The following is a 13,591-nucleotide window of genomic DNA, read 5'->3' on the forward strand; positions in this document are numbered from 1 at the left end:
TGGTCATCCACCCAAATACGGTGGATTCATAACACTCCCCCTTGGATGACCACACACAAAGAATATGCCTCGTTAAAACCTTGCCAAGGAAAAACCCAGTGGGAAAAAAAAAACCAATAGCGAAGGAAAAAGAGTACAGTATTCTTGTGTACCACCAAGTGCTTTAGGATTGCCTCATTAAAACCTTGCAAAGGTAAACCCAGTGGGACAAAACCTTAGCGAAGAAAAAAGAGTATAATCGGCATAAAATCTTCAAGGTCCTTGACTCCCCCTGAAAAATGCATGATCAAAGGTCTTTAAGTTGTCGCATTCCAATGTTATACACAATCTTCTTAAATGTTGCGGTTGGTAATGCCTTGGTGAATAAATCTGCCAGATTTTCACTTGACCGTATCTGTTTGACGTCAATATCACCTTTCTCCTGGAGTTCATGAGTATAAAAGAACTTAGGTGAAATATGCTTCGTTCTGTCACCTTTAATATAGCCTCCTCTAATCTGGGTGATGCAAGCAGTATTATCTTCATATAAGATTGTTGGACTATCATTGATTGTGGATAGACCACACCTTTTTCGAATATGGTGAATTAGTGATCTCAACCAAACACATTCCCGACTTGCCTCATGGATAGCAATAATCTCTGAGTGATTCGAAGAAGTAGCAGATAATGTTTGCTTCACAGATTTCCATGATATAGCAGTACCTCCACAAGTAAACAAATATCCTGTTTGAGATCGACCCCTGTGTGGATCAGATAGATAGCCAGCATCTGCATATCCAATCAACTGTGAGTTTGATCCATTAGGATAAAACAATCCCATATCAGTTGTTCCACGGAGGTAACGAAGAATATGCTTGACCCCATTCCAATGTCTTCGGGTTGGAGTAGAACTGAATCTTGCTAATAAGTTAACTGCAAAGGCTATATTAGGTCGAGTGCAATTTGCAAGATACATTAGTGCACCAATAGCACTCAAATATGGTACTTCGGGAACCAGAATTTCTTCATCCTCCTCAGGAGGACGAAATGGGTCTTTCTTCACGTCAAGTGATCGAACAACCATTGGGGTACTCAAAGGATGAGCTTTATCCATATAAAAGTGCTTCAGAACTTTTTCTGTATATGTTGACTGATGAACAAAGATTCCATTTGGAAAATGCTCGAGTTGCAGACCGAGACAAAATTTTGTTTTTCCAAGATCTTTCATTTCAAACTCATTTTTCAAATAAGTAGCGGTTCTTGTGAGCTCTTCAGGAGTTCCAACAAGATTAAGATCATCAACATAAACTGCAACAATAGCAAATCCGGATTCTGACTTCTTAATGAAAACACATGGACATATAGGGTTATTCTCAAATCCCTCCTTCAATAAATATTCGTTGAGGCGATTATACCACATGCGCCCGGATTGCTTCAACCCATATAAAGATCTTTGAAGCTTGATAGAATACATGCTTCGGGATGTACTTGAATTACATGCTTCAGGCATTTTATATCCTTCAGGGATTTTCATATATATATCATGATCCAATGATCTATATAAATATGCAGTGACCACATCCATCAGTCGCATATCTAATTTTTCTGTAACTACCAAGCTAATCAAAAATCTGAATGTAATTGGATCCATAACGGGGGAATAAGTTTCTTCATAATCAACCCCAGGTTTCTGCAGGAAACCTTGTGCAACAAGTCGTGCTTTATATCGCACAATTTCATTATTTTCATTACGCTTTCGTACAAATACCCACTTATATCCAACGGGTATTATACCTTCAGGTGTTTGGACTACAGGTCCAAAAACTTTTCTTTTTGCTAATGAGCTTAATTCAGCCTCAATAGCTTCTTTCCATTTTGGCCAATTATTTCTACGTCGGCATTCTTCGATGGTCTTTGGCTCACTTTCCTCATTACCTTTGGTAATGCCAACATTACTTCTGGTAATGTCAAGAGCCACTTTAAATGAAAATATGTTGTCGACAACAGTTTTATTTCTATCCCATATTTCTCCTGTACTTATATAATGTATTGAGATCTCATTATTTTCAAGTATATGTTCCTCTTCAGGGGATAACTCTTCAGGAGGTTCCTTTTCAGGAAGTTGTATTCCTGGAGATTGTAGAATGGGAGTTATGGTCTCTTCAGAAGCACCAAATTTTATGGTCTGTTTTGTGGGTATGGCCTCTTCAGGAGCTCCAGTTTCTTTTCTTTGTACTTTTCTCTTCCGAGGATTCTTATCTTTCGATCCAATAGGTCTTCCACGCTTCAGGCGTGCGTCAGACTCATTCGCTGCTTTATTAGCAAGTTGTCCTTCAGGGACCTCAATCCTTGCTGGAGCATTAACAGCAGGAATATGAGATTTTACTACACTTCTGGTGTCAGTAAATACATCCGGTAATTGATTTGCAACATTTTGCAAGTGTATAATCCTCTGAACTTCCAGTTCACATTGATTTGTACGAGGATCAAATTGAGATAAGGGCAAATTATTCCAAGTGATTTCACGTCGTGCTTCAGGCATCGACTTTTCTCCCCCTAATGATGGGAAGACTGTTTCATCAAAATGACAATCCTCAAAACGTGCCTTGAACAAATCCCCTGTAAGGGGCTCAACGTATCTAATAATAGATGGAGAATCAAAACCAACATATATACCAAGTCTACGTTGAGGACCCATCTTAGTGCGTTGTGGGGGTGCAATTGGAACATATACAGCACAACCAAAAGTGCGAAGATGAGCAATATTTGGTGGTTGACCAAATGCAAGTTGCGAGGGAGAATATTTATGATAAGCAGACGGTCTAACTCGAACTAATGATGCTGCATGCAATATAGCATGTCCCCAAGCAGAAACAGGTAATTTTGATTTCATAAGCAAAGGTCTAGCAATCAACTGAAGTCTTTTGATGAATGATTCAGCTAAACCATTTTGAGTATGTGTATGAGCAACAGGATGTTCAATATCAATTCCAATTGACATGCAATAGCTATTGAAAGCTTGAGATGTAAATTCACCTGCATTATCCAATCGGATTGTCTTAATTGGATAATCAGGGAATTGTGCTCTCAATCTGATTATTTGAGCAAGAAGTCTAGCAAATGCAACATTTCTAGTAGAAAGAAGACAAACATGTGACCATCTAGTTGATGCATCAATCAAAATCATGAAATATCTAAATGGTCCACATGATGGATGTATAGGCCCACAAATATCTCCATGAATTCTTTGTAAAAATGAAGGAGATTCAACAACAAGTTTTGAGAGGGATGGCCTAACAATCAATTTACCTTGAGAACAAGCAGAGCATAGATAATCACTTGGTAAAAGAATCTTCTGGTTCTTTAATGGATGCCCAAGTGAATTCTCAATAATTCTCCTCATCATTATAGAACCTGGATGTCCAAGGCAATTATGCCAAATCATAAAGATCTTTGGATCAGTGCACTTTTGGTGCATTACAACATTTGATTCAATCATTTTCATCGGTGTATAATACAACCTAGATGAGAAAGCAGGCAACTTTTCCAAAACAAGCTTCTGGCCCGAATTCATTTGAGTAATAAGAAGAAGTTCTTTGTTGCCTTCGTCGGTGGTTTCAATATGATAACCATTACGACGTATATCTTTAAAACTCAATAAATTTCTTCTAGACTTTGAAGAAAATAGAGCATCGTTAATACAAAATGTTGTGCCTTTTGGCAACATAATATATGCTCTTCCAGAACCTTCAATTAAATTTGATGAACCCGATATGGTATTGACATTGGCATTGCTTAATTTCAAGCATTGAAAATACTTTTCATTTGTAAGAATTGTGTGAGTTGTAGCACTGTCTACCAGACAAACATCATCACCATTCAATTCATCAGTAAGATCCATGTCTCTACAAATATGCAAAACATATGTAAAATTTTATTACTTAAAATATAACATAAAGTCTTACAACATGATAAAGAAAAATGCACTAATTAAAGGAAACACTTCCATCACCAATCAAATGATCAATTCTACCACTAGGATCTTCAAAGAAATCAGAAACATCAAGATGAGTAATATCAACCCCATCAGAGGTTTTGAAATGTGTTGATGGTTCAGCAAAATTTGTTTCAATTTCCTTTTCTTTTTCTTTCAAAGAGGCTTGGTAGAGGTCTGCCAAATGCTTAGGCGTACGACAGGTACGCGACCAATGTCCATTCATACCACATCTATAACACACATCTTCAAATTTCTTTTTACTCTGAGAGCCTTCTCTTTTATCTGAGTTATTCCACTTTTGGTGGTTCCACTTCTGGTGGTACGGTGCATCCCGCTTGTTATTTCCCCTTTTGGTGGTTTCACTTCTGGTGCCACCATGATAATTTTTTCTACCACGTCCTCTCCCATATCTACGATTCTTTTGGAATGATTTATCATTCGCTTCAGGGAATGATGTGCCATTCGCTTCAGGGAATGGTATGGAACTAGTGGGACGAGATTGGTGATTTTTCAACAAAAGCTCATTATTTTGCTCAGCCACTAGAAGACAAGATATAAGTTCAGAATACTTTGTAAACTTCCTCTCTCGATATTGCTGCTGCAGGAGCACATTCGAGGCATGAAAAGTAGTAAATGTCTTCTCTAACATATCCTCATCGGTGACTTTCTCACCACATAATTTCAAAAGTGAGCTGATTTTAAAGAGTGCAGAATTATATTCACTAACACTCTTAAAATCTTGCAACCTCAGGTGCATCCAATCATATCGAGCTTTTGGGAGGATTACGCACTTCTGGTGCTCATATCTCTCCTTTAAATTATTCCACAGAATGAGGGGGTCTTTTACCGTTAGATACTCAGTTTTCAATTCCTCATGAAGATGGTGCCGAAGAAAAATCATTGCTTTAGCACGGTCCTGCAGGGACGCTTGATTTTCTTCCTTTATAGTATTTCCAAGGTTCATTGCATCAAGATGGATCTCAGCATCAAGGATCCAAGACAAGTAATTCTTGCCAGAAATATCAAGAGCAACGAATTCAAGTTTGGTAAGATTCGACATTCTCTACAAACAAGAATCATAGGATTATGAATTTGTATCATACAAATTGCAAGTGAACAATTTGACCATTCTATGTCAATCATAAAAAAAAAATATAAATTAGATATTGAGAATCTAATTTGAAAAAGAAACTTACAGATTGGAGAATGGCATATAAAATATTTTTCTTGTAGAAAGAACACCATGTACTTCCACAATTGGTAGAGCCTTCGTGCTGATAACGTGTTGTAAAATAAAAAAGTAAAGAGATTGGAGACAAGAAAATAAATAAGACACAGAAATTATAGAAAATTAGTTCTTCATGAACTAATAGTATTTTCCATTTCTTTCTAATGCCTTTCTTTCTCTTTTTACTTGTGTACATTTCATCCTCCTCAAGGTACCCTTTTATAGGCCTAGGGTTATAAAGAGGAGATATAATAGTCATAATCACAAGACAATTAAAGGACAAGAGAAGGTGAAAAGGTGGATGAATGTAGACATCCCCAAGGGATAAGGGGCACATCTAGGAGTTACAAAAGATGGAAAACCCAAGAGGTGGGGAAACTCAAGAGGTGAAGGTTAAGTGGTCATCCACCCAAATACGGTGGATTCATAACAAAATCTTTTTTTTTCTTCTAATCAAACATCATTACAGCTTCTAATCCATATGGCCGTGTTTTCGGCACCTCCTAATATAAAAACTTTGGGGAGGACCTTTTGATCTATAAAATATGAGGCAAAGGGTAAAATTTGTCATTGGCGTTCTGGACCAGTCAAGCAGAGAATTGTATTAGGAACATTGGGAATTGTATTTATCTCGGTACTTTTGATCAAACAAAATCAAACTGGTTAAAATATAGAGAAAATGTTTTTAACCAGCAATAGATAACAATCCGGCTCTCTATGATGATTGACATGAAGAAGGTAAGATATAACTATCATAACTATTCAGTAATCAGTTGACTTCAATCTTCCATAAACTTGAGTTATGAAAGTTCCCTCAACCTCTGGCACCTTAGGGTGCGGCCCTCCTTTCTCTTTTTCCTTTATAAATTTCATTCCCATGAACAATTTAGGCGTCGGCTCATTTCTTCCAAATTTAAAATTAAATATTCATCTCCTTGACCCCAGCTTAATTTGTTCTGCTTCTTCCTGGTGAATGTTTTATGCTTCATATTTGATTAACATGCTATACGGTGGTATTTGTCTTTTATTTTTGTTGCTAGTATTCAGAGTGCATTAGTTATAAGGGAGTAAGTTGTAAAGTCGACCTAAAATATCTTCACAAATAATCTTATAAACTATTTAATAGTTTTGAAATTGCTTAGATGAAATATGCCTTCTCTCTACATAATAAAATTCCATTTCCTACACCTTAACATTTTAGCTCTCGCCTTTTTTTGCCTCTGAGGCTTTTGCATGTTTGCCCTGAATACTATAATTGCTCTGTAAACATGCATAAAAATGTAGCTCTGTGGTAATTTAAATGCTTTTCACCCAGTTGAATGGGCATGAGACAACATTAATGCTACAGCAGTTATACGAGTGATCTTTGGTTTGTTGAATTAGAATAATATTGGACCATTTATAAATCCTAAGAAAGAAGAGAAAAAAGAAAGCTATAAATTGAACTCGAACATAGCTATAACTGAGTTCTGTACTTTCTTTGTGGCTTTTATGTCTTGTTGTCTTTGAAATTGCAGTTTCTTTTAATATGGATGTCTTTTTCTTTAATATTTCTTGGTGTATAAGTTATATGAATTCCTGGCATTATAACTGTTTGTTGGTACCTGTATCTTGCATGTCAGATTCATTTGAGAAGCTAATTTTGTTTGTCATTAAATGATATTGGTTTGCTCTTGATCTTTTTGAAAGTTTTCAGATGACTCTTAACTCCAGCCTGAAATATGAGCATTGTGTCTGGAGCATTTTTATGCCTCCAGTGCAACCACTTATTCACTGTTTATTTTTCTTACACTATCCTGGTCCTATTTCTAGCCCAGATTCCCATTCTTTAACGTCTAGGATTGAATTCATTCTATGCCTACTTGATTCTAGAATTGAGGTTAATCTAAGATTGAGCTCCGCCAATCGAGAGAGAGAGAGAGAGAGAATCTGATCTTGTATTCAGTTGTTGAGCACTTCTTTTCTTCTCCCTGACTCGGTTCAACTTTGGAGGGCTTTTCAAATTCTTTCTAGTGGAAGAAATCATCTCAAACCACAGTATTCAAGTAATTTCTGAGGTAAATTTGGAGATTTAAATGTGGTTTGTTACTAGCTGAAACTGATTGACATACAGCAGATGCTGTCTGTGTTATCATTAATCTGATGACATTATGCATATATTCACACTTTTCTCCATGCATAATTTCGGTAAATGAATTCACAGCTATAAGGAATGTTTCATTTGTAGGTTGGCTTAACTATATTGATTTTATGTCATTGCCTCTTGGTCTTTGATCAACCTAACAAGAAAAAAAAAAAGATCTTTTGAACACTATAAGCCCAAGGTCATGCCAATGCCGTTGGTCCAATGTTTGTACAATCTGAAGATATTGTCACCTTATACTGGAATGGCACCTGTACCAGTATCCAAGAAAGTAGCTTATATTTTATCCCTAAAGCCAGGTACTCTGTGATGGTTTGCAGTGCATCGATGGTTCATCGGTTGTAACCCTTATTTCTGGTGTTAGTGTGACAGTTAACACTTCGCACTTATGTGAAATTCAATGTGCTTTAAAAATTGCCATAGTTCATTTTTCCCATTCTTTGATAAGTGTATATAACTCATGTAAGTCAACCTCAACAGACCATTTTCCTTGGGAGAAAACATTCCAGATCAAAAGAATGATGAAAATTCGAAGAAATACCATTTTGTGACTTGGCCGATAAAAATGATTCAATATAAGATATAGTTTAAGAGGGAGAGATAGAGTTGGGGAAATATAGTTCATAGTTTCATGCATGTAAATATTTTATATGCAGAGACTTATAGTTGAGAAGGTTTTTATTAGTAATATTACTTCTTCTTCTCACATAAATTCATATTATTGGGCTTAACAATGGCCATAATGAAGTGGGTGGCGAATGTGAAATGAAAAAATGAAGGCATTCATCTTGTGTATTTAGGCACCTTTTAAGGAATGAATAATCGTGACTACCACATAATTGCTGTCTTGCTGATGAATATAATTCTAGCTATATTATTATGAATATTTGAGAAGATGGAGTTTGGTTGGACATGGTTTTTATTGTTTGAGAGATTTTGTAAGTTAATTTATGACAAATTGCTCTCTTCGATTGTTTTAAGTGTTGATGGATCGTCATATTTTCTATTCACTTTTGAACTCTTAGAATGTTATGCCTCATGCTTGAGAAACTCTTGATGAAAAGCCTTCTTGATGGATGGACTGGTTTTAGAAATTTCAAGATAGCATGGCTATCTTTGGTATCCCGTTAAATCAATGGCATTTTTAAACTGTTAGAAGGGTTGCTGGGATATTGTTCCTAGAAACAATTATGTTGACGAGTGACAAAAGGAATGACTAAATTTTTGATATCAAGTGCACGCCTTGTATTTTGGTGCAAACTTTGGTTCTGCTGAATACAGCCAGAAACACGATATATTGTACCAGTCGGTACCGAGCATATCGTACCAGTACCGAGGATATCGGTACATTTTATTTTGATATTTTATTATATCTTTCATATCATTTTGAAATACAAAATATTCAAATTCGAGCACTGAAATTGGAAGCTCTCTAATTAAAACTTTAAATCTTGTAAGTAGATTTCTTGGAAAACTGTCTTACCGAAGCTCTGTATGTAATGAAGCTTAGAGTTCATTAGGGCCTCCAGCATAACGTAAGGATGTTGCCATGTTTGTTTTCCAGCAAGAAGCTGTTTGTGAGGACACCCGAAAGGCCGCCGGCCGCTGGCACCCGGTGGAGCTCGAATTTTTATATTTTGCTTATGTTGTTTATTTATGTTTGATGTTTTGTATACTTAATTGATGGTTGTTGTTGATATATGAACTTAATAGGTTGGTTGGCAGATATATTATAGTTTGTTGGAAATTTCTAATTATTTATATTTATCATTTTTAACTGTTTTTAATAATGTTTAAAAATCGAGAAAAAAGATTAGAAAAAGTAGGCCAGAGTTGGGCTAGGCCTGGATTTAAGTCAATTGTGTTGACTTTGCGGGCAAAGCCCGACCTGAGCTTGGGCTCAGCCCGGCCCATTAATAAATCTACCTCTGACCTTGATAGCTCTCGGTGGTGGTCGAAACTCCACCGCTAATTTACTTTTACCTTTTCTTCACCCACCCCCCTACTTTTCATTTTTTTGGGAAACTTGTCTGAAAAACCCTTTAGTGCCATGCTGCCTGCTTTGCACTTTGTTAAAGATTTTGATCCTCCCGCAAATGCAAGATTTTGGACTATTTAGTTCGCAAAAATTATTTCCTCATCCTAATTTCCTCAAAGGGTCCACCTTTGTTTACATCAATTAGAGGATTATCCATGTTCTTTTCTATGGAGGATTTCAAAATTTATTAATTGATAGTATGAGAAAAGTAGTATAACATGTCTATCAAAGGCAAGAATTAGATTTGAAGAAAATAAAGTCAAGTCATTTCTTGTTTCTTGATTCTATTGGTTGTACTCAAACTAGAATAGTGTAAGCAGCCGTTGTAAACAAACATAAAACAAATAGTTGGGCTATTCAATGATACGATCGCCTTTATGAAAGAAAGGAAGGTTTCATCAAGTGAGATGATAATCTAGAAAAGAAGATAGCTAAGTTAATCACAAAGGGGGAATTGGTGGATGGTTCTCTCATATTAGGAGAAATGTTCTAGCAGTTGTGGGATCAGCCCCTATGCTTATTCCTTCCTATGATTATTCTCCTGTTCTCTTTGACAAATGAAATAAATTTCCCCTACAAACATACAAGTGACATTTCTCCAGGTGTTTTAGACAATGTTTGTCCTGTCTAATACAAAAACCACAGGCTCAATACTGTCCAAACAAAGACATTTTCATCCAACTATCCTGACCTTTTCTTATTTTAAATGAATCTCTAAATTTTACACACAAACTCATCTAACACTGCATGTCATGGATCAGCACTTCCCACCAAGGTAAGCAAGAAATTCTTGTAATCCCCCGAGGTGTCACCGATAACATCAGCATTCAGGGTGGTATTGTATCTATTCTTGTACTCCTCTTTGATCTGCTTCATATCAATTTCAGCTCGACTGACGATAGCTCTTGTAAGAGAGTCCTCATCTGTTCCAAGTCCTAGGACTGAAGATCTCACCACCTAGCCATGTGAAGCAACATTGTGATATAGAATAAGCAAAATCTCTGAGACACCACCCTTGGTACAAATGTAGTGATATTACCTCTGCAAAGTGTTTTTCGGGGGATCCTATGCAGTGAACAGCAACCTTCAGCATCAATGTGAATTGACTGCTACTGCTGCTCTCAATATCCTATATCAGCTCATAGTTTTAACAAAGTTAGAAACTACTGTTGATTATAAATCTTCCTTTACTGCTCTCAATGTTTATTCCTTACTTTTTCAAAATAAAAACAACAAATACTTAGAAGTGCCAAAACAGATGCTTTTTGGCAACAGGAAGCAGATTGAACTAGATGCTCACTCAAATGCGGCACTGATCCAATCTCAATCTAACATAACATGTTACCCAGTTGCTTCCCGTCGCATTGCAACAATGGTCGCTTGATGAGTGTTTGAACCAAGAGGACAAATTAACAGGTTATATATAGCTGTGGGTCGGCTACACTGATGTAAGCATGCATATTATTAGATTTTTTTTTCCTTTCTTTGTTATTGAGTACCTCATCAATGGCTTTTCCATAATGTTGCCTGTAATGATTAAATGTTGACTTCAGTTGGGATTTGTTCCTTGTACTAAGTATGCGGATCACTTGCTCATGGTGTGGAATCCTGATGGCATCATATAGCTCCTCTGCCTCAGATTGTGCCAGCCCCTCATTCACATGCTCACCAGTGTACCTATAGGAGCTCACAAGACGCACCAACAACTGCACAAATAAAACCTCTTTCCGATCAACTTATTGGAAGACAAGGTAAGAACATTAAGTGTCTCTTTCAAGGCTCCAGCACTATGTGATCACTACTTACTCATTTTACAGTGTTATCTTAACCATGTGAAAGAGAGAGTCTGGAATATTACCTGTCCGAGGGGCTGCTCATGGGCAAAACGGGATGCAACATCTTCTTCGAGGGAAGAAGAGAAGCGGGAGCAGTAGGCCTTCCTAACAGCCATCAGATGATCCGGGTCTGAAGCACATGCAACCTCTATGATCACCCAAATATGCCAAATATCCAAAATATGCCAATCACCCTTGTTTTTCAGTGCCTTATTTGCCAACTCGGCATCCCTTTCTGCAGGATCCATTACCCATAAGATCACTGCACTCTGCGGCACAACAAATATGTTATTATTGTTTAATATCTTGTAAGAGACTCTGCACCAAACTTCAACAAAAAAATTCTTATCAGATTAGGAGGACTGGACAGACATCCAATCCCTAATGATTTAAGCATCTATCAACTCAAATATGCCCAGATTCTAATGATCTTAGCAAGTTAGGAACTATGCCAAAAATCTTCACCGTATCGGTAACTCTTATCTTTTGATCTTTATTAAATTCTATGATTGGGACATGATCCTAGATCATTGACACTTTCTTTTTCTTATTTTTGAGAAGAAATAGATCATCGACTTTTGATGAATAGCATGCTGTTCAAAGACTTTCGAAATTTATACTGGTTCCAAGTAACCTTTACTCCTGGCAAGTTTTTCACCGCAACCATTAAATGAGAAGGCTTATCGATTAGGTGGTTTCCTGCAACTCAATAACCAATAGGATCCTGATAGATAAATTCAAAATTTTGAATTTATAGGCTCATAGTGATATAATAATCAAACAAGTAATATAAATCCAAACATCTTATAAGTTAGGTATGTTAACTACTAAGCATAGACCTTTTACATACAGCAGAAAGTAAATAAAACAGTAAGAAACAAATTTTACCTTCACTTTTTAGGTTATTTTGGTCAACATATGGAATGTTTAAGCTAAACCATAGAAATTAATGACCCATGAAACTTGGTATAGCATAATCTCCAGCTCTTCTTTATGGGAGAAGAAAAGGTAAAACATGTGAGAGAGAGACAGAAAGAGAGAGATCTTTTATAAATTTGTTTATATGTCCCATACCATCAACTCAAATATCCATAACTGTAGAAAAGGAAAGAAGACAATGCTCATCAAACGGTTGCTTAAATTTTCACCCTTTTAGATTACCATTGAAGCACAGAACACACTCTTATTAAAATCCAGTATAATTAACCGCTGTTACTGGTTTGTAAATCGACAACTCATGGAAACAGGGAAACTCCCCATAGAACTGCTCTCAGTAATTCGCAAATTGAACCTCTATTTAGACTCATGATGTAAATCAATCAAAAAATTCAAGAGTTCCAATGGCGAAAACAATATAACCAATCAAGATTCATTAAAAGGTACCATCTTGTGTCCAAAGCCTTGTCAAAACCCGTTTTTTGCCTCTGGAAACAATTGCAGCTCAAACTATAGAGTCAAAATGGACAAAACGATATGATCTTTCGAGAAACGACCACAGGCTTCAGTCGTTCTATCCATGAAAAATGCTAGAAAATGACAAATAAAGGCGGTATCGAGATGGGAAGGATCAGAATTGGTTACCAGGAAGTCGCCGGAGAGCTCGGAGTGGAGGCGATCGACGAGGGTTTCCTTGTAGACCTTGTAGTAGGTCCCGGCGATCTCAGCTCGCTGGGCGGCGGTCCGGTGGCCCAATACCTCTATGATGGCGTTCTCGTCCGTCCCGAATCCTATTGTTTTACCATAGAAAAAGACTCCCGATTAGTAGACTCAGATGGAGATAGAGAAGCAGAGGAGAGACGACAAGCATTGGATTGGTGAGAGGAATACCTTGGAAGGCCTTCCTTAGTTTCTTGGCGTCCTCCTCTGGTGATGGGAGTGGGTGGGGGACTGTAATGGTGGCCATGTCGCCCTCCTCCTCCTCTCTCTCTCTCTCTCTCTCTCTCTCTCTCTCTCTCTCTCTGTGTTCGGGTCTGCGTGGATGGGAGAAGGGGATTCAATTTATAGGAAGGGAGAAGAAACGGCGGAGCGTTCAGCTCCCACGTCGTTCTTGCTACAAATAATTTAATGAGGAAAAAGAATCGCATTAAGGGGCGAACTAGCGCAGGGCAAGTGCGACACACGTGAGGGGCAATATGGATTTATGTAATCTATTTATTTAGCTTAAGATAGAGTTTTTTTTTTTTTTTTTTTGCATAAATACCCTTCTACAAAATCAAATTTGTGTAAATATCTTTTTAAAATTTATATTTATTTTTGTACCTATATAAAACACTGTTTTTGCACAAATACCCCTAATATAACGGTTTTCTGACACCGTTAATAAAAACCATATTTATTTAAATGAAAAATAAAATAAAATTTTGAAATTTTT

General features: G+C 36.9%; 2 protein-coding genes across 2 annotated transcripts; both read right to left on the reverse strand.

The window, feature by feature from the left end:
* Nucleotides 1-3,965: 3,965 nt before the first annotated feature.
* On the reverse strand, nt 3,966-5,558 carry LOC149751042 (uncharacterized). The gene has a single exon (XM_089928044.1). The coding sequence runs from the start codon at nt 5,034-5,036 to the stop codon at nt 3,966-3,968; it is 1,071 nt and encodes a 356-aa protein (XP_089784170.1). The 5' UTR covers nt 5,037-5,558.
* Nucleotides 5,559-9,952: 4,394 nt separating this feature from the next.
* ANNAT3 (annexin 3) lies at nt 9,953-13,283 on the reverse strand. Its single transcript, XM_039132817.3, has 6 exons — nt 13,048-13,283; nt 12,802-12,947; nt 11,244-11,489; nt 10,885-11,091; nt 10,425-10,514; nt 9,953-10,342 (listed from the first exon to the last, which is right to left on the reverse strand). Exons 1-6 carry the CDS (start codon nt 13,121-13,123, stop codon nt 10,136-10,138), a joined length of 972 nt encoding a protein of 323 aa, XP_038988745.2. The 5' UTR covers nt 13,124-13,283; the 3' UTR covers nt 9,953-10,135.
* Between the last annotated feature and the right edge of the window lie 308 nt (nt 13,284-13,591).

Source organism: Phoenix dactylifera, chromosome 17 (genome assembly GCF_051530095.1).
Source record: "Phoenix dactylifera cultivar Ajwa chromosome 17, Ajwa_hap1_PhDact_Kaust_v1.1, whole genome shotgun sequence".
Classification (NCBI taxonomy): Eukaryota; Viridiplantae; Streptophyta; class Magnoliopsida; order Arecales; family Arecaceae; genus Phoenix; species Phoenix dactylifera.

What these genes read in the sequence shown, in the direction of transcription:
- LOC149751042 (XM_089928044.1), bottom strand. Translation starts at nt 5,036, where the DNA reads ATGTCGAATCTTACCAAACTTGAATTCGTTGCTCTTGATATTTCTGGC.
- ANNAT3 (XM_039132817.3), bottom strand. Translation starts at nt 13,123, where the DNA reads ATGGCCACCATTACAGTCCCCCACCCACTCCCATCACCAGAGGAGGAC. An exon ending in ACTAAGGAAGGCCTTCCAAG is followed by an intron (nt 12,948 to 13,047) that starts GTATTCCTCTCA and finishes GTAAAACAATAG; the next exon opens with GATTCGGGACGGACGAGAAC. An exon ending in ATGGAAAAGCCATTGATGAG is followed by an intron (nt 10,515 to 10,884) that starts GTACTCAATAAC and finishes GAGCTGATATAG; the next exon opens with GATATTGAGAGCAGCAGTAG.